At 43.2% G+C, this 20,292-nt stretch overlaps 1 protein-coding gene across 14 annotated transcripts in view; it reads right to left on the bottom strand.

Moving 5' to 3' along the window:
* The window catches only part of Erc2 (ELKS/RAB6-interacting/CAST family member 2), a 1,023,973-nt gene that overhangs the window by 754,211 nt on the left and 249,470 nt on the right, over positions 1-20,292 (bottom strand). For all 14 annotated transcript variants that reach the window (XM_045136003.1, XM_045136012.1, XM_045136010.1 and 11 more), the window contains one exon: positions 14,335-14,409. In XM_045136003.1, coding sequence (XP_044991938.1) covers positions 14,335-14,409 — 75 coding nt within the window. The remainder of the gene's footprint in view (positions 1-14,334; positions 14,410-20,292) is intronic.

The raw sequence follows: 20,292 nt of genomic DNA on the forward strand, positions 1-20,292 counted from the left end.
CAGGCAGTAACATGGATGTCACCAGGGACCTTTGCAGACATGCAAAATCTCATGCCCCATATCAGACCTAAGTCTGAATCTGCATTGTCCTAAAGGCCTCAGGTCATGTAGGTGCTCGAAATGACACAAGACACAAAGGGCTGCACTGTCCAATGCAAAGGCAACTAAAGGAGTCTCATCGGCTAAAGAAGGTTTAGAAAAATACAAACCTACTTTCAATTTGGCACATGTATACACCACCCCTGGGAGTAAACTGTCCAGAGAATCTTAGCTAGTCCAAATGCCATCATTATTTTTTGTGTGTCTGTCAAACATTATGTTCCCCTTAAACAGCAAGAAGCTGATGCCAGTTCCTCTCTAGGAACTGAAGGCTGAAATGGTGTGTGGGTGAAAACATTTAAAAACCAAAAAAGCAATATCATGCAGTGACAAAAAGTAGCACTTATGTTATTGCTGAGTGTCACAGTGAACTTTCCTTTCAACTGAAGTAAGAATTACTGGTTTCACTTTAAGAGAGAATATAGTAGCAGTTTTTACAGAGCCTGAAGCTCACCATGATCACATATCAGTCCATGCCAGGTATTAATCAACAAACTAAGGACCGAACTGGCTTAAAGAAGATGTGATCTAATGTTCAGGAAATGGCCCTACATAATTTTATGACATTTTATGTAGAATAGAAGTCTAGACTGTTATTATTGGATTCCACAGAGGCTGTGAAGGCTTAACTTGCCAAAATCATCTACGCATCCAAGGCTGGTCGAATCACTCCCAGCCTCCGGAAGGACTTGGGGTGTGGGATCACCACCATCAAAAACGCCTCAGTGAGGCACTCTTGAAAAAAAGTCAAATTAGACCCAAGACTTATTTGGATGTAAACAAATAGCAAGAAATCAAAAACTCATCTTTTTAGGCATTATCAAACTATGGAAAGATGGCCTAAATTAAGAAATAACAGAGGAGGGCTGGAGACATGCCTTAGTGGTGAAGGCTCTTGCCGGTGAAGCCTAAAGACCCATGATCAATTTCCCAATACCCACAAAGCCAAGTGTAAAAGGTGGTACACACATCTGGAGTTTGTTTACGGAAGCTAGACGCCCTGGTATGCTCACTCTCTCTATCTGCCTCTGCCTGTCTCTCCCTCCTCCATATCTCTCTCTCGCTATTAAATAAATGATTTTTTTTTAAAAAAAGAGATGAAAAGGAAATATTTAGTGATGTTTTCATGTTTATTGGTGCATACCAATATCTACTTCTTTGTGACAAAATATACAAACACAAACCTGCCTGAATGACTAGACCTTCGCAACATCATTTATTTTTAAATTTCTTTAATTTATTTGTTTGAGAGAGAGAGAGGCAGAGAGAGAAGAAATGGGCATGCCAGGGCCTCATTCACTGCAAACAATATGCAGATGCATGCACCACCTTGTGCATCTGGCTTATATGGGTACTGGGGAATTGAACCTGGGTCCTTAGGCTTCACAGGTAAGCACCTTAACTGCTAAGCCATCTCTCCAGCCCTGCAACATCATTTGAACAACTAGATGGCACAATATCTAAACCACCCACTCCCTACAGTGCCAAAGTACAGGCAAGCTTTCTGCTGCCTATTAGAATATTATCTAAGGTTTGGAGACATGGCTCAGAGATTAAGGCACTTGCCTGCAAAACCTAAATAACACAGGTTAGATTCCCCTATACCCATGTAAAGCCAGATGCACAGAGTGGTGCATGTGTCTGGAGTTCATTTACAGTGGCTGAAGGCCTTGGCATGCCCATTCTCTCTCCCTCTTTCTCTCTTTCTCTCTCTCTCTTCTTTTCTCTCTCTCTCTCTCTTTCTGCATGCATGCAAATAAATAAATAAAATATTTTAAAAGAATATTATATATGTCTGTGTACAAGGAAGTAAGAAATGGGCAAGGCCACTGTGGTGGTGTGAGTGAGGAATGTCCTCTGTAGTCTCATTCTTTACCCTCAGCTGGTGGCATTGTTTGGGAAGTTGGAAAAGCCTTGCTGGAGGAGGTGTGTTGCTGGGCTAGACCTTGCGGTGTTCTAGTTCAGCCCCACTTGACGTGGTTGGCTCATTCTACTTCCTCCCTGGTGATGAGATGTGACACTGAGCTCTGTCCTTGCCATACTTTCCCTGCAGAGATGAAACTGCCCCTAGGAACTATAAGCTGGAAGTAAACCCTTTGTGATTATTTTTCAAGGTAGGGTCTCACTCTGGCCCTGACTGACCTGGAATTCACTACATAGTCTCAGGCCGGCCTCAAACTTATGACAGTCTTCCTACTTCTGCCTCCCAAGTGCTGGGATTAAAGGTGTGTGCCACAACATCAGCTGTAAACCCTTTCAGCCAATAAGCTTCTCCCAGAGGGTGTTTGGTCCCAGCAATAAGAAAGTAACTGGTACAACAATCATTCCAGAATCCAAAAACCTGCAAAAGGCACAGGAACCTAATGTGGGTTTAGGTCTAAATAACCTTAACACAGAGAAGATGCAGTTCTTTACAGCCAGAAAATCAGAAGCACTGAATACAATATGTAGCAAATAACTCTTAGAAGAACTAGAAAATGGATATGGAATGTATAATGAAGCACAGAGATGCAAACTGAAGAAGGACCATGTTTCCCTGCCGAGTGAAGGAAGGTATCATGGAATGACGACCGTCCTGGGTCAGCCTGGAGCATGCTCTTGGGTATGAGCAGGCATCATTTACATCATCGGATAAATCAGTAAGATGGCCTCTATGTAGCTAAATTTAGAAACAGAAGCCAAAATCAAAGTAGACTGTGGAGATGGTAGAACCCCCAGCCTGGGGATAGAGAAATTCTCAGCCAGTGCTGGAATCCAGAGTAGAGAAAGCAATGGAAAAATTACCAAAGACAAAAGGAGAAAAACATGATAAAGATGATGGGAAGATCCCAGAAAATCAGAGAGCAGGTAAATCTGGTGAGACACATCAAAGAAAGGCCTGGGGGGCTATCGGGGGTAGGAGGGCAGTTTCAACAGACCTGTGTTATCTCAGCTGGGAAATGAGCTGGGCCCAGTGGCAAATGTCTTTAATTATAGCACTTGGGAAGCTATGGCAAGAGGATAGCATGTTTAAAGCCTTCATGAGCTATAAAGTGAGACCCCATATTAAAATGAAATGAGAGTTAGGCTGGAGAGATGACTTAGCAGTTAAGGAGCTTGCCTGCAAAGTCAAAGGACCCAGGTTCGGTTCCCTAGGACCCACAAAAGCACATTGTGGTGCATACATCTGGAGTTCATTTGCAGAGGCCCACTCTATCTCAATCTGTCTCTTTCTCTGTTTCTCAAATAAATAAAATAAATGAAAAAATATTTAAATGTAAGAAAGGACAGAGAAAGAAAAAAGGAAAAAAGAAAAAGCTGAGCATGGTGGTGTACCCTTTTAATCCCAGTACTCAAGAGGCAGAGGTAGTAGGATTGCTGTGAGTTTGAGGTCAGCCTAAGAGTATATAATGAATTCCAGATTAGCCTGGGCTACAGTGAGACCACCTACTTCAAAAAAATATTAAAACTGGAAATTGTGCCATCATATATTAAGTCTCACCAGTGATGGCCAAGTCACTCAACAAACAGATACCATTAGGAGTTCACAAAACAGGCATGCAAGGTCCCTGCAAGGCCAGGGATGACTGGACTACTTACTGGATTTGTGGGTGCATGGTAAGGACTCGGGCCTGCGCTGAGGGCACAGGCAGCTATGGAAGCCGTCAAATTGTACGAGCCCTGTATGGGAAGCTGCTCCAACAACAGAGTTCTGTCTACATTCTCAGCACATGGAAAGGGACAGGAGCTGAACTGAAAATCACCTCAACATGCTGGGATGCCCTCAAGCAAGCAGGCACCCCAGGGCCAGTCTGAGTGCTAGCTGCAGCTGGGCCAACCAGCGAGCGGGTAAAACCCCCAAATGCCTGGTCTTTTTGCACCTATGAGGTCCACAGCTCCCTTTCAGGAGAAAAAGGGAGTCATGACAATCTGTATTCATTCATGGCTTTCTCAGCTTAGAAAATAATTCCTAGCCAAAGAGTTATTTCCCATTTATGCTGTTAGACAAATGCTAAAAAATGTAAATAAATTTGCATTATGTGACTATACAAAAAGGAATAGCACAGATCCAGAGCAAAGCACATGTCTTCATTCTGGAACAGAAACTGCAGTTCAGAGTGACTGATGTGGGGCTGGAGAGATGGCTTAGTGGTTAAGGCACTTGCCTGTGAAACCGAACCTGGGTCCTTTGACTTTGCAGGCAAGCTCCTTAACTGCTAAGCTATTTCTCCAGCCCAATTCTCATTTCATTTTAATATAGGGTCTCACTTTATAGCTCAGGAAGGCTTTAAACATGCTATCCTCGGGCTGGAGAGATGGCTTAGCGGTTAAGCGCTTGCCTGTGAAGCCTAAGGACTCCGGTTCGAGGCTCGGTTCCCCAGGTCCCACGTTAGCCAGATGCACCAGGGGGCACACGCATCTGGAGTTCGTTTGCAGAGGCTGGAAGCCCTGGCGCGCCCATTCTCTCTCTCTCTCTCTCTCTCTCTCTCTCTGTCTGTCTTTCTCTCTGTGTCTGTCGCACTCAAATAAATAAATAAATAAATAAATAAACATGCTATCCTCTTGCCATAGCCTCCCAAGTGCTATAATTAAAGACATTTGCCACTGGGCCCAGCTCATTTCCCAGTTGAGATAACACAGCTCTCTGAAGCAGGGCTCAAGTCCCCAGAACACATGTAAAGCCAGAGGCACGCATCAGGAGTTCGCTTGCAGGGGCTAGAGACCCCCAGTGTGTCCATGCTCACTCTCTCTCTCTCTGCTTGCAAATAACCAAATACAAGGAAATATTTTAAAACTGAGTAACTGATGTTTACTGATTACTTCAAGGTATACCATGCCACCAAGGTCTCCTAACCTTTCCCAGCAACCCTCTCAGCCAGGAACTTGTAGCACCACGTTACAGGTAAGGGCACTATCAAAGGCCAACTGCCTGCCCCTTTATCCAACTGGGATGCTTCCGCTGGCAGACAGCTTCCTCGGAACAGGAGAGGGTCCACATGTTGGGACCCTGTTATTTCAGGCCAGCTTCAAGCAAGACTGGGACTAGCTTCAGAGAAGGAGTGCCTCTCGGCTATTCTTGTTCCTCCTTCCACACAGCACCTTTTCCTCTAATGATCACAGAGTAAGGTCAAGAGAAAAGAGTGAAGAGGCCAGGAGAGAGGAAAGAGAAGAAAACATTTCAGAAACTGCTTCCCAATGAGGGGTAGTGCCTGGGTGTGCACAGCCCTGCCCTTCCAAAGTGGAGCTGTGTGTAATCTTTCACACACATCGGGATGCAAAAGGGGTTTAATTTCAATTGTGCATCCTTTGAGATGAGCTGAAATGCACTGAAATTCCCTTCTTGTAATGCAGCCATTGCATTCCAGGGAGGCTGCCTGCCACCTCTATTTCTCTTCCAGTGCTCCTCGGGAAACAGATCAGGCAAGGGAGCTCTCTGACCACACAGCAAGCGGAACTCACTCTTCCCATTTCTTCTTTAACCTTCGCCCTGGTGGCAGCCGAGACCTCCTTATAGTCTCCCAAACATACGACAAGTCCTGCTATGTTCAACCAGTTTGTCTCATAGAAAAAGCAACAGGCAGCAAAGGAATCCAGCCCACCCCAAGTCACCAGTGTGGCCTGCTGGCTGTGGAAACTGAAGCGTGCCTTAGGGATGAGGCATGTGACGGTCAGTACACTGTCATTACCACAGTTTGAAAGGGGAAATTCCTATGGGGCCTGTGGTTGACTTCTCAACTCTGCTTGTGGGGGCCCAGGCCGGTAAGGAAATTGCGATCTCTAAATAAACAACGGGCTGTGCGCTGAGTAACATCAAGGGCAAAGGCATGGCTGCTGAGCTGGCCCCAGGCTGGCCAAGGCAGCACACAAACCTGAGATTTCAACATGTCAAGAATGTCACATCATCAGACTCCACAAAGAATGTCACCAAGCCTCCAAACTTGGGAGACTTTATAAAGCAGGACATTTAATGCAATCCTTTCATTTGACAAATGAAAATAGTGAAAGCCATAAGGGCCAAATGTTTTGCCAAATGCCTGAAAACAATGGAACCCAGTCTCCCTAGGTCATTTATTTTGCCATCTTGCCTTTACACTGGGACTCACTGTTCTTTTCAACTTCTCCACAAAGCTTTCCTTTTCAAAGAGACTTTTAAAAATAATTCATAAAAATATTTTTTAATTTATTTGCAAACAGAGAGAGGTAAAGAGAGACAGACAGAGAGAATTGATTTGCCAGGGCCTCCAGCTGCTGCAAATGAACTCCAGAAGCATGTGCCACTTTGTGCAAGTGGATCTACATGGAGCCCGGGGAATCAGACCTGGGTCATTGGGCTTTGCAGGCAGAGACCTCAAGAAGACTTTTTTAAACAAATATTTTAATTTATTTATTTGAAATAGAGAGAAAGAGGGAAAGAGTGTCTGAGTATGAGTGTGCCAGGGCCTCCAGCCTCTGCTAATGAACTCCAGATGCATGTGTGATTTTGTGCATCTGGCTTTACGTGGGTACTGTGGAATCAGACCTGGGTCATTAGGCTTCATAGGCAAGTTCCTAAACAGCTGAGCCATCTCTCCATCCCCTCAAAAAGACTTTTTTAAAAAAAATTATTTATTTGAGATAGAGAGAGAGTGGGAGTGATTATGGGTATGCCAGGCCCTCTCGCCCTTGTGACACACGTGCCACTTTGTGCATCTACTAGGGTCATTATGCTTTGCAAGCAAGTGCCTTTAAATGGCTGAGCCATCTCTCCACTGCCAGTTTTACTTGTCTCTAAGGACAACCATCTATCATCCAGAGCTACCATTTAACTCAACATTTTTCTTTTTTTGGACATTACTTATAACCCACAATGTTCCCCTTATTTAAGGAAGATGATTAAATGAAACCAAAAAATCAAGTTAAAAGCTGAGAAAATGAAAATTCCCAAAGGGAAAAAATAACTTAAAGGATAATTATAAAATTGTAAATGGATAGCACACATTAAAAAAAAAAAAGATCCCGGAGCTGGAGAGATGGCTTAGTGGTGAAGGCATACACTTGCAAAGAGTAAGGACCCAGGTTCAATTCCCCAGGACCCACATAAGCCAGACGCACAAGGTGGTACATTCATCTGGAATTCATTTGCAGTGGCTGAAGGCCCTGGCATGCCCATTCTCTCCCCACCCCCACCTCTTTCTCTCTCTCAAATAAATCAAAAAATAGAGCTAAAAAAAAAAAAAACCCACAGCTTTGAATGTTTGAACAAGCTATTAGGCCATGATATTAAAAACACTCCATGAGAAGGCTTAAAACTCAGAGATGGGGCTGGAGAGATGGCTTAGTGGTTAAGGCACTTGTCTCTGAAGCCTAAGGACCCAGGTTCAATTTCCACTACTCATGTAAGACAGGTGCACAAGGTAGCACATGTGTCTGGAATTCTTTTGCAGTGGCTGGAGGCCCTGGTGTACCCATTCTCTTTCTCTCTCTTTCTCTATCTGCATCTCTCTCTCTCTCTCTCTCAAAATAAAGAAATAAAATATTGGGGAAAAAATACTCAGAGGCCAGGCGTGGTGGTGCATGCCTTTAATCCTAGTGCTCAGGAGGCAGAGGTAGGGGGATTGTCGAGAGTATGAGGCCAGCCTGAGACTATATAGTGAATTTCAGGTCAGCCTGAGCTATAGTAAGATCCTACTTCAGAAAAAAAAAAAAAAAAAAAAAAAAACACTCAGAGGGGGAAAGAGGGCAGAGGGCACATGCACATGGTGACTGTAACATTCATATTCAGAGACCTGATTACATGCATGTCTTCTCTTACTGCACAAAACACAGCTCTACAACCCCCAAGCTGTCTCTATCTGTTCTGTGATGCAATCTCCAGACGTAGTGTCTAAAATGTGATGGGCATGGTGGCGCATGCCTTTTATCCCAGGAGGCAGAGGTAGGAGGATTGCCATGAGTTCAAGACCACCCTGAGACTACATAATGAATTCCAGGTCAGCCTGGACTAGAGTAAGACCCCAACTCAAAAAAACAAGAAAGAAAAAAGAAAGAAAGAAAGAAAGAAAGAAAGAAAGAAAGAAAGAAAGAAAGAAAGAAAGAAAGAAGGAAAAGAGGAGAGAAAAAGAAAAAAGTGAGTGCTCAGAGAAAAACCAGTAGGCCCTGTGACCATCTTAGTAAAAATGTGGAGGAGCAGAAAGAGCAGGTGCTGTGGGGACAAAACATGTGCAAATGTAAGCTGCCCGAGGACTGGCTTCATGACCTTGAGAAATAGTTGATCATTTCAACCACACCTTCAAGGTCAGTGGCATGAGACACTGGAGCTTGTGCTGAGCTTGTATGGGTGCCTCGCTTCCGGGATAGAGGTGGGGCACTTGCCACCATCGGGAGTCACTGATGGTCCAGGAACCTTTGGCTTAGTGCTGTTACTATTTTCTTGCTATTTTTTAGTAGACACAAAAGTAAAGAGACCATGTTGTTTTTGTTTGTTTGTTTGCAACACTGAGGATCAAAGCAGGATCTCACACATGTTACACAAGTGTTCTGTCATGGAGGCAAAACTCTGATGAATCATAGTTTTCTTGCTTTTTGTTTTCAGTGTGTGTATGGATGTGTGGTGTGTATGTGGGCACACATGTGGGGGAGGACCTGTGTTTGCATGCAGGGGCCAGGATTGATATCAGTGTCATCTATAATCACTCTGCATTTCTTTTCTGAGGCAGGATCTTTCACTTGGACTTGGAGCTAAACCTGGAGATATTCTGTCTGCTGGGATTATTGGCCAGCTGTCCGCAAACCCCGCATTTGTGTGGTGTTGGGGATCCAAACTCTGCTCCTCATAATGCCGGAAAGCGCTTTAGCTCACCAAGCCATCTCCCTAGCCCAGAGGTTATATTAAAGGGCTAGAAACCAGCATTATGGCTTGACTAGGAAAACTGGGTTTTGACACAAATTTCCTGTAACATAGCATCCTGGGAGAAAAAATAATTTAGTTAAGACCTTAAGCTGATCCAAAATGGATGTGTAGCGACTGGAGCTGAAGACTGGCAGCCCCCTCACACACCTCTGACTAAATCCCAGGACTCAGGCAAACACAGGATTTCTGGGCTGTAGTTGTAGCCCTTCCTAGCTGTGGGGCCTCAGGAAAGCTGCCAACTATGGGCTCTTGGCATCACAACATCCCAGACATTCCTCTCAAACCCAACAGATCCTAGTAGGCTGAATTTGACCTTTTAGGGAAACGTGCTCTAGCTGCAGATCAGCCCTGTGCACAAAAGAGCAGAGCAGAGCAGAGCAGCCATCGGCCTGGGCACCAGGACAAGGCACAGTCTCCAGTTGAATAAGGAAAATCAAAGACTCCACAGAAAAGTACCTGAGTGACAGCCACATCCGTCTGCGAGCAGCCCGAGGGCGCCTGTGGCACTTGGTGCGGCTCAGCTGGGGCTGCCTCGCCTCGGCTGCAGGGCTGCTCCCGAGGAGGACTCCCTTGGGCACAGGGCTGCAAGCTACGGCACCTACTCCAACACGGCAGCCCCACGAGTTCGCCACATCAGGCATGTTTCTGGTACTTCTATTTTCACACACATGTCACCCATGCATGCTCACTGGATGACTTCTGTGGAACAATGGCTAACTTCTTCTGCCCTAGCAGAAAATGGTTTTCCTGCTGAGTATCATGCATATATATATATATATATATATATGTGTGTGTGTGTATGTATGTGTATGTGTGTGTGTATATATATATATATATGTATATATATGTATATATATGTATATATATACACAGCAGGTGAGAAGCAGGAACTTGGCTTTGTCAGTTAGGCCTGTTAAGTTTGAACTCAAGTTTTATGCCACAACTGAGGAATCATCATTCCTCTAAGACTGGTTAGGTGTCTGTATTGTTTGTTTATTTGAAGGAATGAATGGGTATGCCAGGGCCTCCAGGGTTTGCCACTGTAAAAACTCTAGATGCATGTGCCAGGTTGTGCATCTGGCTTTATATGCGTGCTAGGGAATCAAACCTAGGCCAGCAAGCTTTACAAGTGCCTTTAATTGCTGAGACATCTCTTCAGCTCCAATTGGTTAGTTTTGTATTTCTTTTTTCAAAATTTAAATGATAACCTCCTTCCTCCTGTGAATTTTGGAGTGACTTCCACCTCACCCAGCCAGGCAAAAAGAGCTATCTGAATAAGATATTAATTCACTTACAAGTTGTAGCAAAGAAAATAGACTGAAAATTATTGGACAGGTAATATCATTGCCATAATTCATTTCTTCTTGAGAAAATGTGCCAGGTATGGGCACACACCATTAATCCCAGCATCTGGGAAGCCAAGGTAGAAGGACTGATGTGAATTTGAGGCCAGCCTGGAACTAAACAGTGAGTTCCAGGTCAGCTTGACTAGAGTGAGACCCTACCTCAAAAATAAATAAATAAATAAATAATGGGGTGGAGAGGTAGCTCAGCCACTAAGTAGTTGCCTGCAAAGACTAAGGATGCAAATTCAATTCCCCAGTACCCACATAAACCAGATGCACACTATGGTGCACACATCCTGAGTTCCCTTGCAGTGGCTAGAAGCCCTGGTGCACCATTCTCTCTCTCTCTGTCTTTCTCTCTCAAATAAATAAATGAAATATTTAAAAAATAATAATAAATAAAAATTTTAAATTTAAAAAAATAAAGAAAATGTGTCAAATTTATCAGTGAACCCAGGAAAGTGAAATTTTTAGACATCGTGTTCATTCCACATCAATTTTATAGGAAGGTTGGTTTAACACATTTTCTTTCCAAAGAATTCACATTAAAGAGAGAAGAATTGAAAAGCAAGCCACTATTGTTACTGAAAGTATTCAGAAGATTAGAGAGGAAGAGTTTAGTGAGAAATTTTAGCCACCAAACCAAACAAGGAAGAGAAGAAGCACCACATGACCTATGAGGGGTATTCTTTCTGCGTGCACACCAGGAACATACCTGCCAGACCAAATCGGGAGCAAATTTAAAACTTGGAGATTCCTGCAAGAAGATAAATTACAAATAAGCTGATTGTCTCTTCCTTCCTTCCATTTTTCATTTAGGTGGTTTCAGCCCAGGGGCTCAACTGGCTAACAGGAGACATGATGTCTAAAGAGAACTCTCCCATCTGATGAAGACATACAGACAGGCAGTCTTTAGCATCTGCTCTGCTTGGTCTCTCTCACATGTCTATAATCCAGAACCTTCCAGAGAAATCTAACGCAGCAGCTACCAGGCTATAGTTTTAACCATGCTTGAAATTACACATGATTTCACAGACCTTCAATGCAAATAAAATAAAACAAAAATTTTAAAAACCCTCTATGTGGAGGCAATGGATTTCCCCAAGAATCAGTTTAGGGCAACTTGGGAACCCTAATTCATGTCATCTTCCTGAAACTAGAGGGACACTTTAAGAAAGATCTGTCTGATCCAAGTATGGTGACCACATCTTTCATCCCAGCACCTGGAGGAGGCAAGAGGATCAGGAGTTCCAAACCAGTCTCAGCTATATAGCTAGTGAGTTTGAGGCCAGCCTGGGATACACATGAATTCTTTAAGCTCTTTCTAACTTCAGCTTTTGCCAAGGCACTAGATGACACCAATGTTCTCCCAAAGCTAAGGTCAGGCAGAATCCCCATTCTACCCTTCACGTTCAAAGGCCAGTTCTACTCAGCAGTCACCCCTAAGACTTGGGCAGGACAGGTGGCCAATGGCCACTCTGATTTCTAATGCACAAAATGGAACACAGTCAGGGCCCCATCATGACTACACAGTGGCTAAGGAGATGGCCATGCAGCAACTGGCCTAGGATCCAACTGAGTTCTATTGAGTACAAATGCTAGTGGGGCCCAGAATTCTCCATGGACAACACAAAGATTAACAGCATCCAAAAAGACAACAGAAAAACTCAGGCCAAGTTTTCCTCAGAAAGATACTAAATTTAGCCAGGTATGGTGGTACACATCTTTCACCCCAGCACTTGGGAGGCAGAGTTCAAAGCCAGTCTCAGACTACATAGTGAATTCCAGGTCAGCCTGGGCTAGAGTGAGACCCTGCCTCAAAAAACCAAAGACATTAAATGTCCTTTGTCTTAAAAATATTTTCCTATGCCTACAAATCAATCAACTCCACTAACACCCATAAAAGAACATTTCTAGGCTCAACTTAAGAGATATGCATATATGCTGAATGCCTTTCAATACAAATAAACTAAAAGAAGCTGGGTGTGGTGGCACACACCTTTAATCCCAGCACATGGGAGGAAGAGATAAGAGGATCATCTTGAGTTCAAAGCCACCGTGAGACTACCGAGTGAATTCCAGGTCAGCCTGGGCTAGAGTGAGACCCTACCTCACAAAAACCAAATAATAATAATAATAATATTAATAACCTAAAAGAATAATTTCATTTTCTATGTTCTATCAACAAACATGACACTGGGATAGCAAACAGAACTGAACAAAGTTCTTACTTGAAAAATCACCACAACAAGTTCCTGTCTTTGAACAGAGATATTTAACAAGAAAATACCGATTGGTATTTTCATTAAGAGAGGTGCCTCTCCTGATTTCTCCAAAGATTTCTAGAACATCCTTTTTCTTTGTTTAGCAATTATAATTTAGAAATACATTATACTTTATACTGTCTCCTCTGTTAGTATTTGTATTGGGGACTAGAGACAAAACAAAAATCAGTTGTTTTTGTCCTGTATTTTTTCGTGTGTGTGTGTGTGTGTCTCTCTGTGTGCTTGTGTGTTGCTAATACTGCTTTTCCCCTTAATTAAGTTTCATGTCTGATTGCAGTATGAAGATGAAATCTCAGTTAGAAACTACTGTCCTCCAAGTACAAAATTAGTTTCCTTTCAAAATAAAAGTTACATAAATAATGCTTCCCAAATCAATTTGCTACAAATAGACTCACATAACCCACTTGGGAGACTTTTAGCAAAGCCAATGTCCAACATTTACACACACACACACACACACACACACACACACACAAGCACTTGGATGGAGACATTATCATTGACTAGGGAAAAAAAAACCCAAGCCAGAATTGTACAGCCAAGAAGTACACAGTTCATATCAGTTTCTTTTTCTCTAAGACTTGAAATTCTGAGGCAGAAAACACAAAATCATGTGAGGCAAGAAAGACAGAAAAATCAGTATCTTATTGGCCAGCTGGAGGATTCTCATGATGGTATCCAGAAATCAGAGTGACTGAAAATATCTTCATGATGAAAATGTATTTTCCATAAAAGAAAAATTTAAATCAAGAATTACTTATTCTTAAATATAACATTTTTCACCTTTCTGGCAAAAAAAAAAAAAAAAAAAAAACTGGAAATAAAAAGACTTCAAGCCAGGCATTGTGGTGCATGCCTTTAATCCCAATACTCAGGAAGCAGAGGTAGAAAGATTCCATTGAGTTCGAGAATACCCTGAGAATACATAGTGAATTCCCCGTCAACCTGGGCTACAGAGAGATCCTTCCTCAAAAAAAAACAAAACAAAAAAAAAAAAAAAAACACCACAACAACAAAAACAAAGACTTTAGATTTTTAGATATTTGCAAAGCAGTTGTGTTTCCCTTACATCTGCTTCTCAGCCCTAGAGCAGGCGGTGGGCATGGCCGTTTGTCTCACAGTTCTGGGCAGGCCTGACCCCGAGCAGGGGACAGCCTCTCTGTTTGGTACATGCCCTAACTCCAGTCAGAAAAGGTCCCCTGTGTCTTTAACTAACTGTCCTCGTTCCCCTAGCACCTAGTCACTTCTTAAGTATTTAATACATGACTCATCCTTCCAGTTGGGCTCGGGAGAAAATACCAGAGTTAAAAGAAAGTCTTCTTTGAAAAGTGAATATTGCTGACAGTGTAAACGTTCATTGTCTAATGACTCCCTTGCATCTAAAATAACTTCCCTTCATTGAATCCTGGTTTCTGAAAGAGGTCTTTTTATTATCATGTGATAGGGGTTATTGTAGCTTTAGAAGTAAACATTTTCAGCGCACAAACAAATGCAGTTGAAGGCACTGAGCAACACTTTGGAAATGAGCCCAGCACCTTTTGAACAAGGGACACTTGAGCCTTTTATTGTTTTGTCTAGAAAAAGGCGCCTTAAATAAAAGGCCAATGAATTAAACGTCCCGAGAAAGCAAAAGACAATCCAAAATCAAAGTACCCACCAGCATGCCCACAGAAAAGCACCAGGTTCATGAGCCACGATTGTCAGAACCCGCCGAGTCGCCGCGCTCGGCTCCTACCTTCATCTCGATGGCCGTCTGCAGGGCCTTGGTCTTGGCCGGCTCCGGCTGAAGTTGGCTTCTTCGGTGCAGCTCCTGGGGAGGAACACGGTAGAAATAAGCCTGACGGTTCATCCTGCTGCCACACCGTGACCTTGGCACAGCTGGCGCACGGCCACCAGGCCAGGTCCCCCGGGCACGGCCGCAAACAAGCCACAGGTGCCTCTTCCCCCGCTCCTGCCTGCAGCCGGTGTTCCGGTGAAACGCTCCCTGGCACATGCGCTATTTCTGAAGCTTCCATCAATAATTAATGTCAACTGTGACAAAGCCAGCAAGTAATCATAGTCCAAATACTGTTCAACACTGGGGCTGGTGCCCAGCCTTGCGATCTTAATTGACTACATTACGTTACTCTGTGCTCCCAACACAGACACAGCAAGGAACCAACCGGGAGAAAGAAAATGACTAACAGGCTCGGGGAGCCTTGGCACGCCTGGCACTTCTCTAGCAGGCAGGTTTGAAAAGAGCAGTAAAGAGTCGGTTCAGTCCAACTGTGACACTTTTTCGAGTGGTGGGATGAGTCCTTGGGAATTGCCTGCTCCTGAGTTCACAGTCTCGGTGCTTGTTCAGAATCACGCCCGTGGGTGATGATATCTACGTGCTTCGTGATGCCAAGACACTGAAAGGGGTACCGATATCAACAGAGTGAGTAAACAGACAATAGTCAAACTTAGGTGTAGTCCAGAATTTCTGGAATAATGTGGAATATTTAGGTAAAAGGCAAACAACATCCCTCAAGTTGAAAGCTGGACAGCTCCTTTTCTACAGGGCTGTCCTCAGAAGACAGTGTTGTCAAGACTGAAAAGTCATCTTGGCAAAAGGGACAAGGGGAAGCTTTGCTCAGACCATGCCTTGACCATTTTAATAAACACTGTTTGAGCTGAAGAGATGGCTCAGTGGTGAAGGTGCTTGCCTTAACCCATGTAAAGCGTGCCAGTACCCATGTAAAGCCAGATGCACAAAGTGGCACATGTATCTGGAGTTTACCTACTGATAAAGCAGTTGTCACACAACTACAGTTCGCATTCCCAGCACTCCAGGGTGGGCATGGAGGCTTACCAGAAATCCAAGCGCATGGGAGTCAGAGACAGGGCATCCCAATGGTAAGCTACCTCACTACACTAGATGCAAAGCCCTGGGCTCAAGTGAGAGACTCTACCTCAGTAAATATGAAGAAAGTGATTGAATCCTGGCGTGGTGGCGCACGCCTTTAATTCCAGCACATTGGGAGGCAGAGGTAGGAGTATTGCCAAGAGTTCAAGGTCACCCTGAGACTACATAGTTAATTCCAGGTCAGCCTGGACCAGAGAGAGACCCAACCTTGAAAAACAACAACAAAAAAAAACAGTGATTGAGGAAGACACTAGATGTCAAGCTTTGACCTCCTCTACACACATACATACCATGCACCCATACACACATGCATCCACATATGTGTAAATGCATGCTCATACAACTCACACACACACCCCAAAGAAACAACAGATATAATTACCTCAAGATCCTAGTTGAAAATTGGGAAAATATGAGTGTAACAGAATTTATTTGTGAGTTTGAATACATTATTTAACATCAACCGGTAGAACAGATTTCCATGATTCACCTTTCATGAGTCACAACAAACCCAGCTTCATTATACCATGGAGGACATTAACATCCAACAAGAAATTTACTTAACCCTTTCCACTGCTTCCTTTCACTGGGCCAGTGAAACCTCACAAACAAGGAGATGGAAATAAGTCACTTATTATCACTGTTCTATATAATAACTAATAGAAAAATACATTTCATAAGTTATCAGAACTAATACCAGTAGTATCAAAATCATATTAAAAAAAAAAAAAGACAGAGAGCCAGGCATGGTGGCATGCAGGCCTAATCCCAGCATTCAGGAATCCAAAGCAGCCTGGTCTACACAGAAACAGAAAGGGCTGGAGAGATGGCTTAGCAGTTAAGGCACTTGCTGACAAACCCAAAGGACCCAGGTTTGATTCCCCAGTACCCACATAAAGCCAGATGCACATGGTAGCACATGTGTCTGAAGTTCATTTGCAGTGGCTAGAGGACCTGGGGCACCCATGGTCTGTCTAATAAATTAAAAAATTTGAAAACACAAGCAGAGCTGGAGACATGACTTAGCAGTTAAGATACTTGCCTGCCAAGCTTAAGGAGTCATGTTCGACTCTCCAGGTCCGACGTAAGCCAGATGTACAAGGCGACACAAGTGCGCAAGGCCGCACATGCGCACGAGGTGGGCGTGTGTGTGGAGTGCGGTTACGGTGGCGGGAGGACCTGGCATGCCAATTCTCTCCCTGCCTTGCTTTCTCGCCTCCCCCTTTGCACAAAAATAAAAACTAATCCAAGCTGGGTGTGGTGGCGCAGGCCTTTAAGCCCAGCACTGGGGAGGCAGAGGTAGGAGGATTGTTGTGAATTCAAGGCCACTCTGAGACTACAGTGAGTTCCAGGTCAGCATGGGCTAGAATGAGACCCTACCTTGAAGAAAAAAAAAAAAAAAAAAAAAACAATAATAAATAAATAAATAAAAATCAATCCATTGGGCTTGCCTCAAAAAAAAAAGAAAAAGAAAAACCCTGAGATATGATAGTTTCATACCACAGCCAATCCCATTCCAGGGGAAAAAGAAATCACAAGATAATTTGAGTAAAGTGGTTAAGCTTACATGAAAACAAGTAAAAATAATCAAGAAACAGCCAGTAATGGAGTGAAAATAAGAACCACAGGGTAGAGGCATGTGCTGTTGTAATTACTGCCAAACACTCTTAAGGACAGACGTGCCATAAAAAAGCTCAAGTCATAGCAATAATTTTGCAGAAGCAGAAGCAGTTCACTTTAGTATAATTATGTAAGTTCTGTGATAATGAAAAAGCTCAAAATGCACTCTGCACCCATGCTCTCAGTATCACCCCTTAAAACACATAAACAACCATAGCTCTTTGACCCAGAAACTGGAATTCTCACATCTTGACCATTCTATCTTTCAATCCCAATTTTATAGCTTCTAAAGGCCACCTTAATGTAAGATTAAAAAAAGATTATAGAGCTGGAGAGATTTCTCAGTGGTTAAGGCACTTGCCTGCAAAGCCTAAGGACTCAGGTTTGATTCCCCAGGACCCATGTAAGCCAGATGCACAAGGTAGCACATGAGTCTGGAGTTTGTTTGCAATGCCTGGAGGTCCTGGCATGGCCATTTTCATTTTCTCTCTCTCTCTCAAATCAATACCAATAAAAATATCTTAAAAATAAAATATTTTTAAAAATCATGCATGGAAAAATAACACTTAGCTCATAGCAAGAAGTAATAAGTCCACATTGTCAGTCTGAGGTACGGACACACCCATCTCCCTCATGAACAACATCAACATCAAAAATAAAAAAAACAGCTCTAAGGATGGGTGGGGTGGAGGATGTAATGTCCCTCCAGTCTGAGGACACTGTTACTTTGTTAGCCACATGACTCTGAAATTCAACTGGTATTTCTAGTCATATCCATTCTCGGTTTTGAAAGCAGAAGAAAAATGTAAAAGAAGATATTCTAAAACTGCCTGAGTTTTCAGGTGATTCACATGGAAATACACCCAAGGGTCTAGAATTCTGTGCACAAAATCTCAAGGGGTTCATCGGAATGATAGCTTTTAGCATTTAATGAGTATCCAGGATCTAGTGAGTTAACCTGAATGCCTTGCAAGATGAGCCCAGCAAAACAGTATTCACATATACCACATACTTTTTTATTTTCAGGAAACAAAAGGAGAAAATAACCTTTGAAACTTAAATTTCTCAGATGGAGAGATGGCTTAATGGTTAAATTGACTGCCTGCAAAGCCTAAGGACCCAGGTTCAATTCCCCAGTACACACATAAACCAGATGCATAGAAGGCCCTGACGTGCCCATTCTCTCTCCTTCTCTTTCTATCTATCTCTTAAATAAGTAAATAAATAAATAAATATTAAAAATTTAAATTTCCTCCCAAAGGTAGGTAATTATTATTTTTAAAAAATATTTTATTGCCGGGCGTGCTGGCACACGCCTTTAATCCCAGCACTCGGGAGGCAGAGGTAGGAGGATCGCCGTGAGTTCGAGGCCACCCTGAGACTCCATAGTGACTTCCAGGTCAGCCTGGGCTAGAGTGAGACCCTACCTTGAAAAAGAAAAAACAAAACAAAAATATTTTTTTATTTATTTGTTTTGAGAAAGAGAGAGAATTAGGGCTGGAGAGATGGCTTAGCGGTTAAGCGCTTGCCTGTGAAGCCTAAGGACCCTGGTTCGAGGCTCGGTTCCCCAGGTCCCACGTTAGCCAGATGCACAAGGGGGCGCACGCGTCTGGAGTTCGTTTGCAGAGGCTGGAAGCCCTGGTGCGCCCATTCTCTCTCTCCCCCTCTATCTGACTTTCTCTCTGTGTCTGTCGCTCTCAAATAAATAAATAAAAATTTTTTTAAAAAAAAGAGAGAGAATTAGCACACCAGGGATACCAGCAAATGAACTCCAAAACCATGTACCACCTTGTGGGTGGCTTACATGGGTATTGCATTAAACTGGGGTCTTTAGGCTTTGCAAACAAGTGCCTTAACCATCAAGCCATCTCTCCAGTAAAGTAATTATTATTTTTATCTGGCTCTGTCTGGCATGGTCTGAAAATCTAGTGCTGTTAGCCAACTACCATAACTTAGGGAGGGCTAGTAAACACCTCCATTTTATTATCTCATGTATTGTAATTACTTGAGAGAGAAAGAGAGAATGGGTGTGCCAGGCATTCTGCTGCTCCAAATAAGGTCAGGACACATGTACCACTTTGTGCATATAGCCTTACGTGGATGCTGGGAAGTCAAATCCAGGAGGACAGGCTCTGCAAGCAAGTGCCTTTAACCACTGAGCAATCTGCCAGGCCCCTCATGTATTCAAGAATTTATAGGGCTGATGAAATGGCTTAGTGATTAAGGCTTTGCCTGTGAAGCCTAAGGACCCAGGTTTGGTTCCCCAGGACTCACATAAGCCAAATGCACAAGGGGCGCATGCATCTGGAGTTCATTTGCAGTAGCTAAAGACCCTGGCACACTCATTCTCTCTTTCTCTCTATCTCTGCCCCCTCTCTCAAATAAATAAATAAAATATTTTTAACAGTATTTTAAAAAGAATCTATAAATTATGGAGTAGGGTTGGCTCATCTCAATGGAAGGACCCTGGACCTCTCATAAGATAAAAATCCAAGATGCCAAAGGGTCAAAGGCACAATAGTTGTACAATGAAAATAAGACAGGAAGTAAAACAGGACATGACAGAAAGGTTGATCACTTCCAAATTTATTTTTTTTTGTTGTTGTTGCTTGTTTGTTTTTCTGTTTATTTATTTATTTATTTGAGAAAGAATCAGAGAGAGAGAGAGAAAGAGATAATGGATGTGCCAGGGCCTCCAGCCACTGCAAACAAACTCCAGATATATGTGCCACCTTATGCATCTGGCTTATGTGTGTCCTGGGGAATTGAATCTGGGTCCTTTGGCTTTGCAGCCAAGCACCTTAACCACTAAGTCATCCATCCCTCCAGCATTTTTGTTTGTTTTGAGGTAGGGTCCCAGACTGGCCTCGAATTCACCATGTTCCTCCTACCTCTGCTTCCCCAAATGCTGTGATTAAAGGCATGTGCCACCATTCCCTACTAATTCCAAGTTTAAATAGGGTAGTCAGGGAAAGCTAGATAGAAAGGAAAGGTGGCACATTCACAGAGACCCAGAAGGAGTGCAGAAACAAGTCATACAGTCAGTCATTCACACAGATGGAACAATAAATGATAAAGTGGCTATTGTTGCATAGGTAATGAAGAAATAAAAGGTCAAGTGAGGGCAGGACTGGATGACGGTGAGGAGATAGGCCCTACATGTGGAGTCCATTGAAGAGAATGGGT

This window comes from Jaculus jaculus, chromosome 16 (assembly GCF_020740685.1).
Source record: "Jaculus jaculus isolate mJacJac1 chromosome 16, mJacJac1.mat.Y.cur, whole genome shotgun sequence".
Taxonomy (NCBI): Eukaryota; Metazoa; Chordata; class Mammalia; order Rodentia; family Dipodidae; genus Jaculus; species Jaculus jaculus.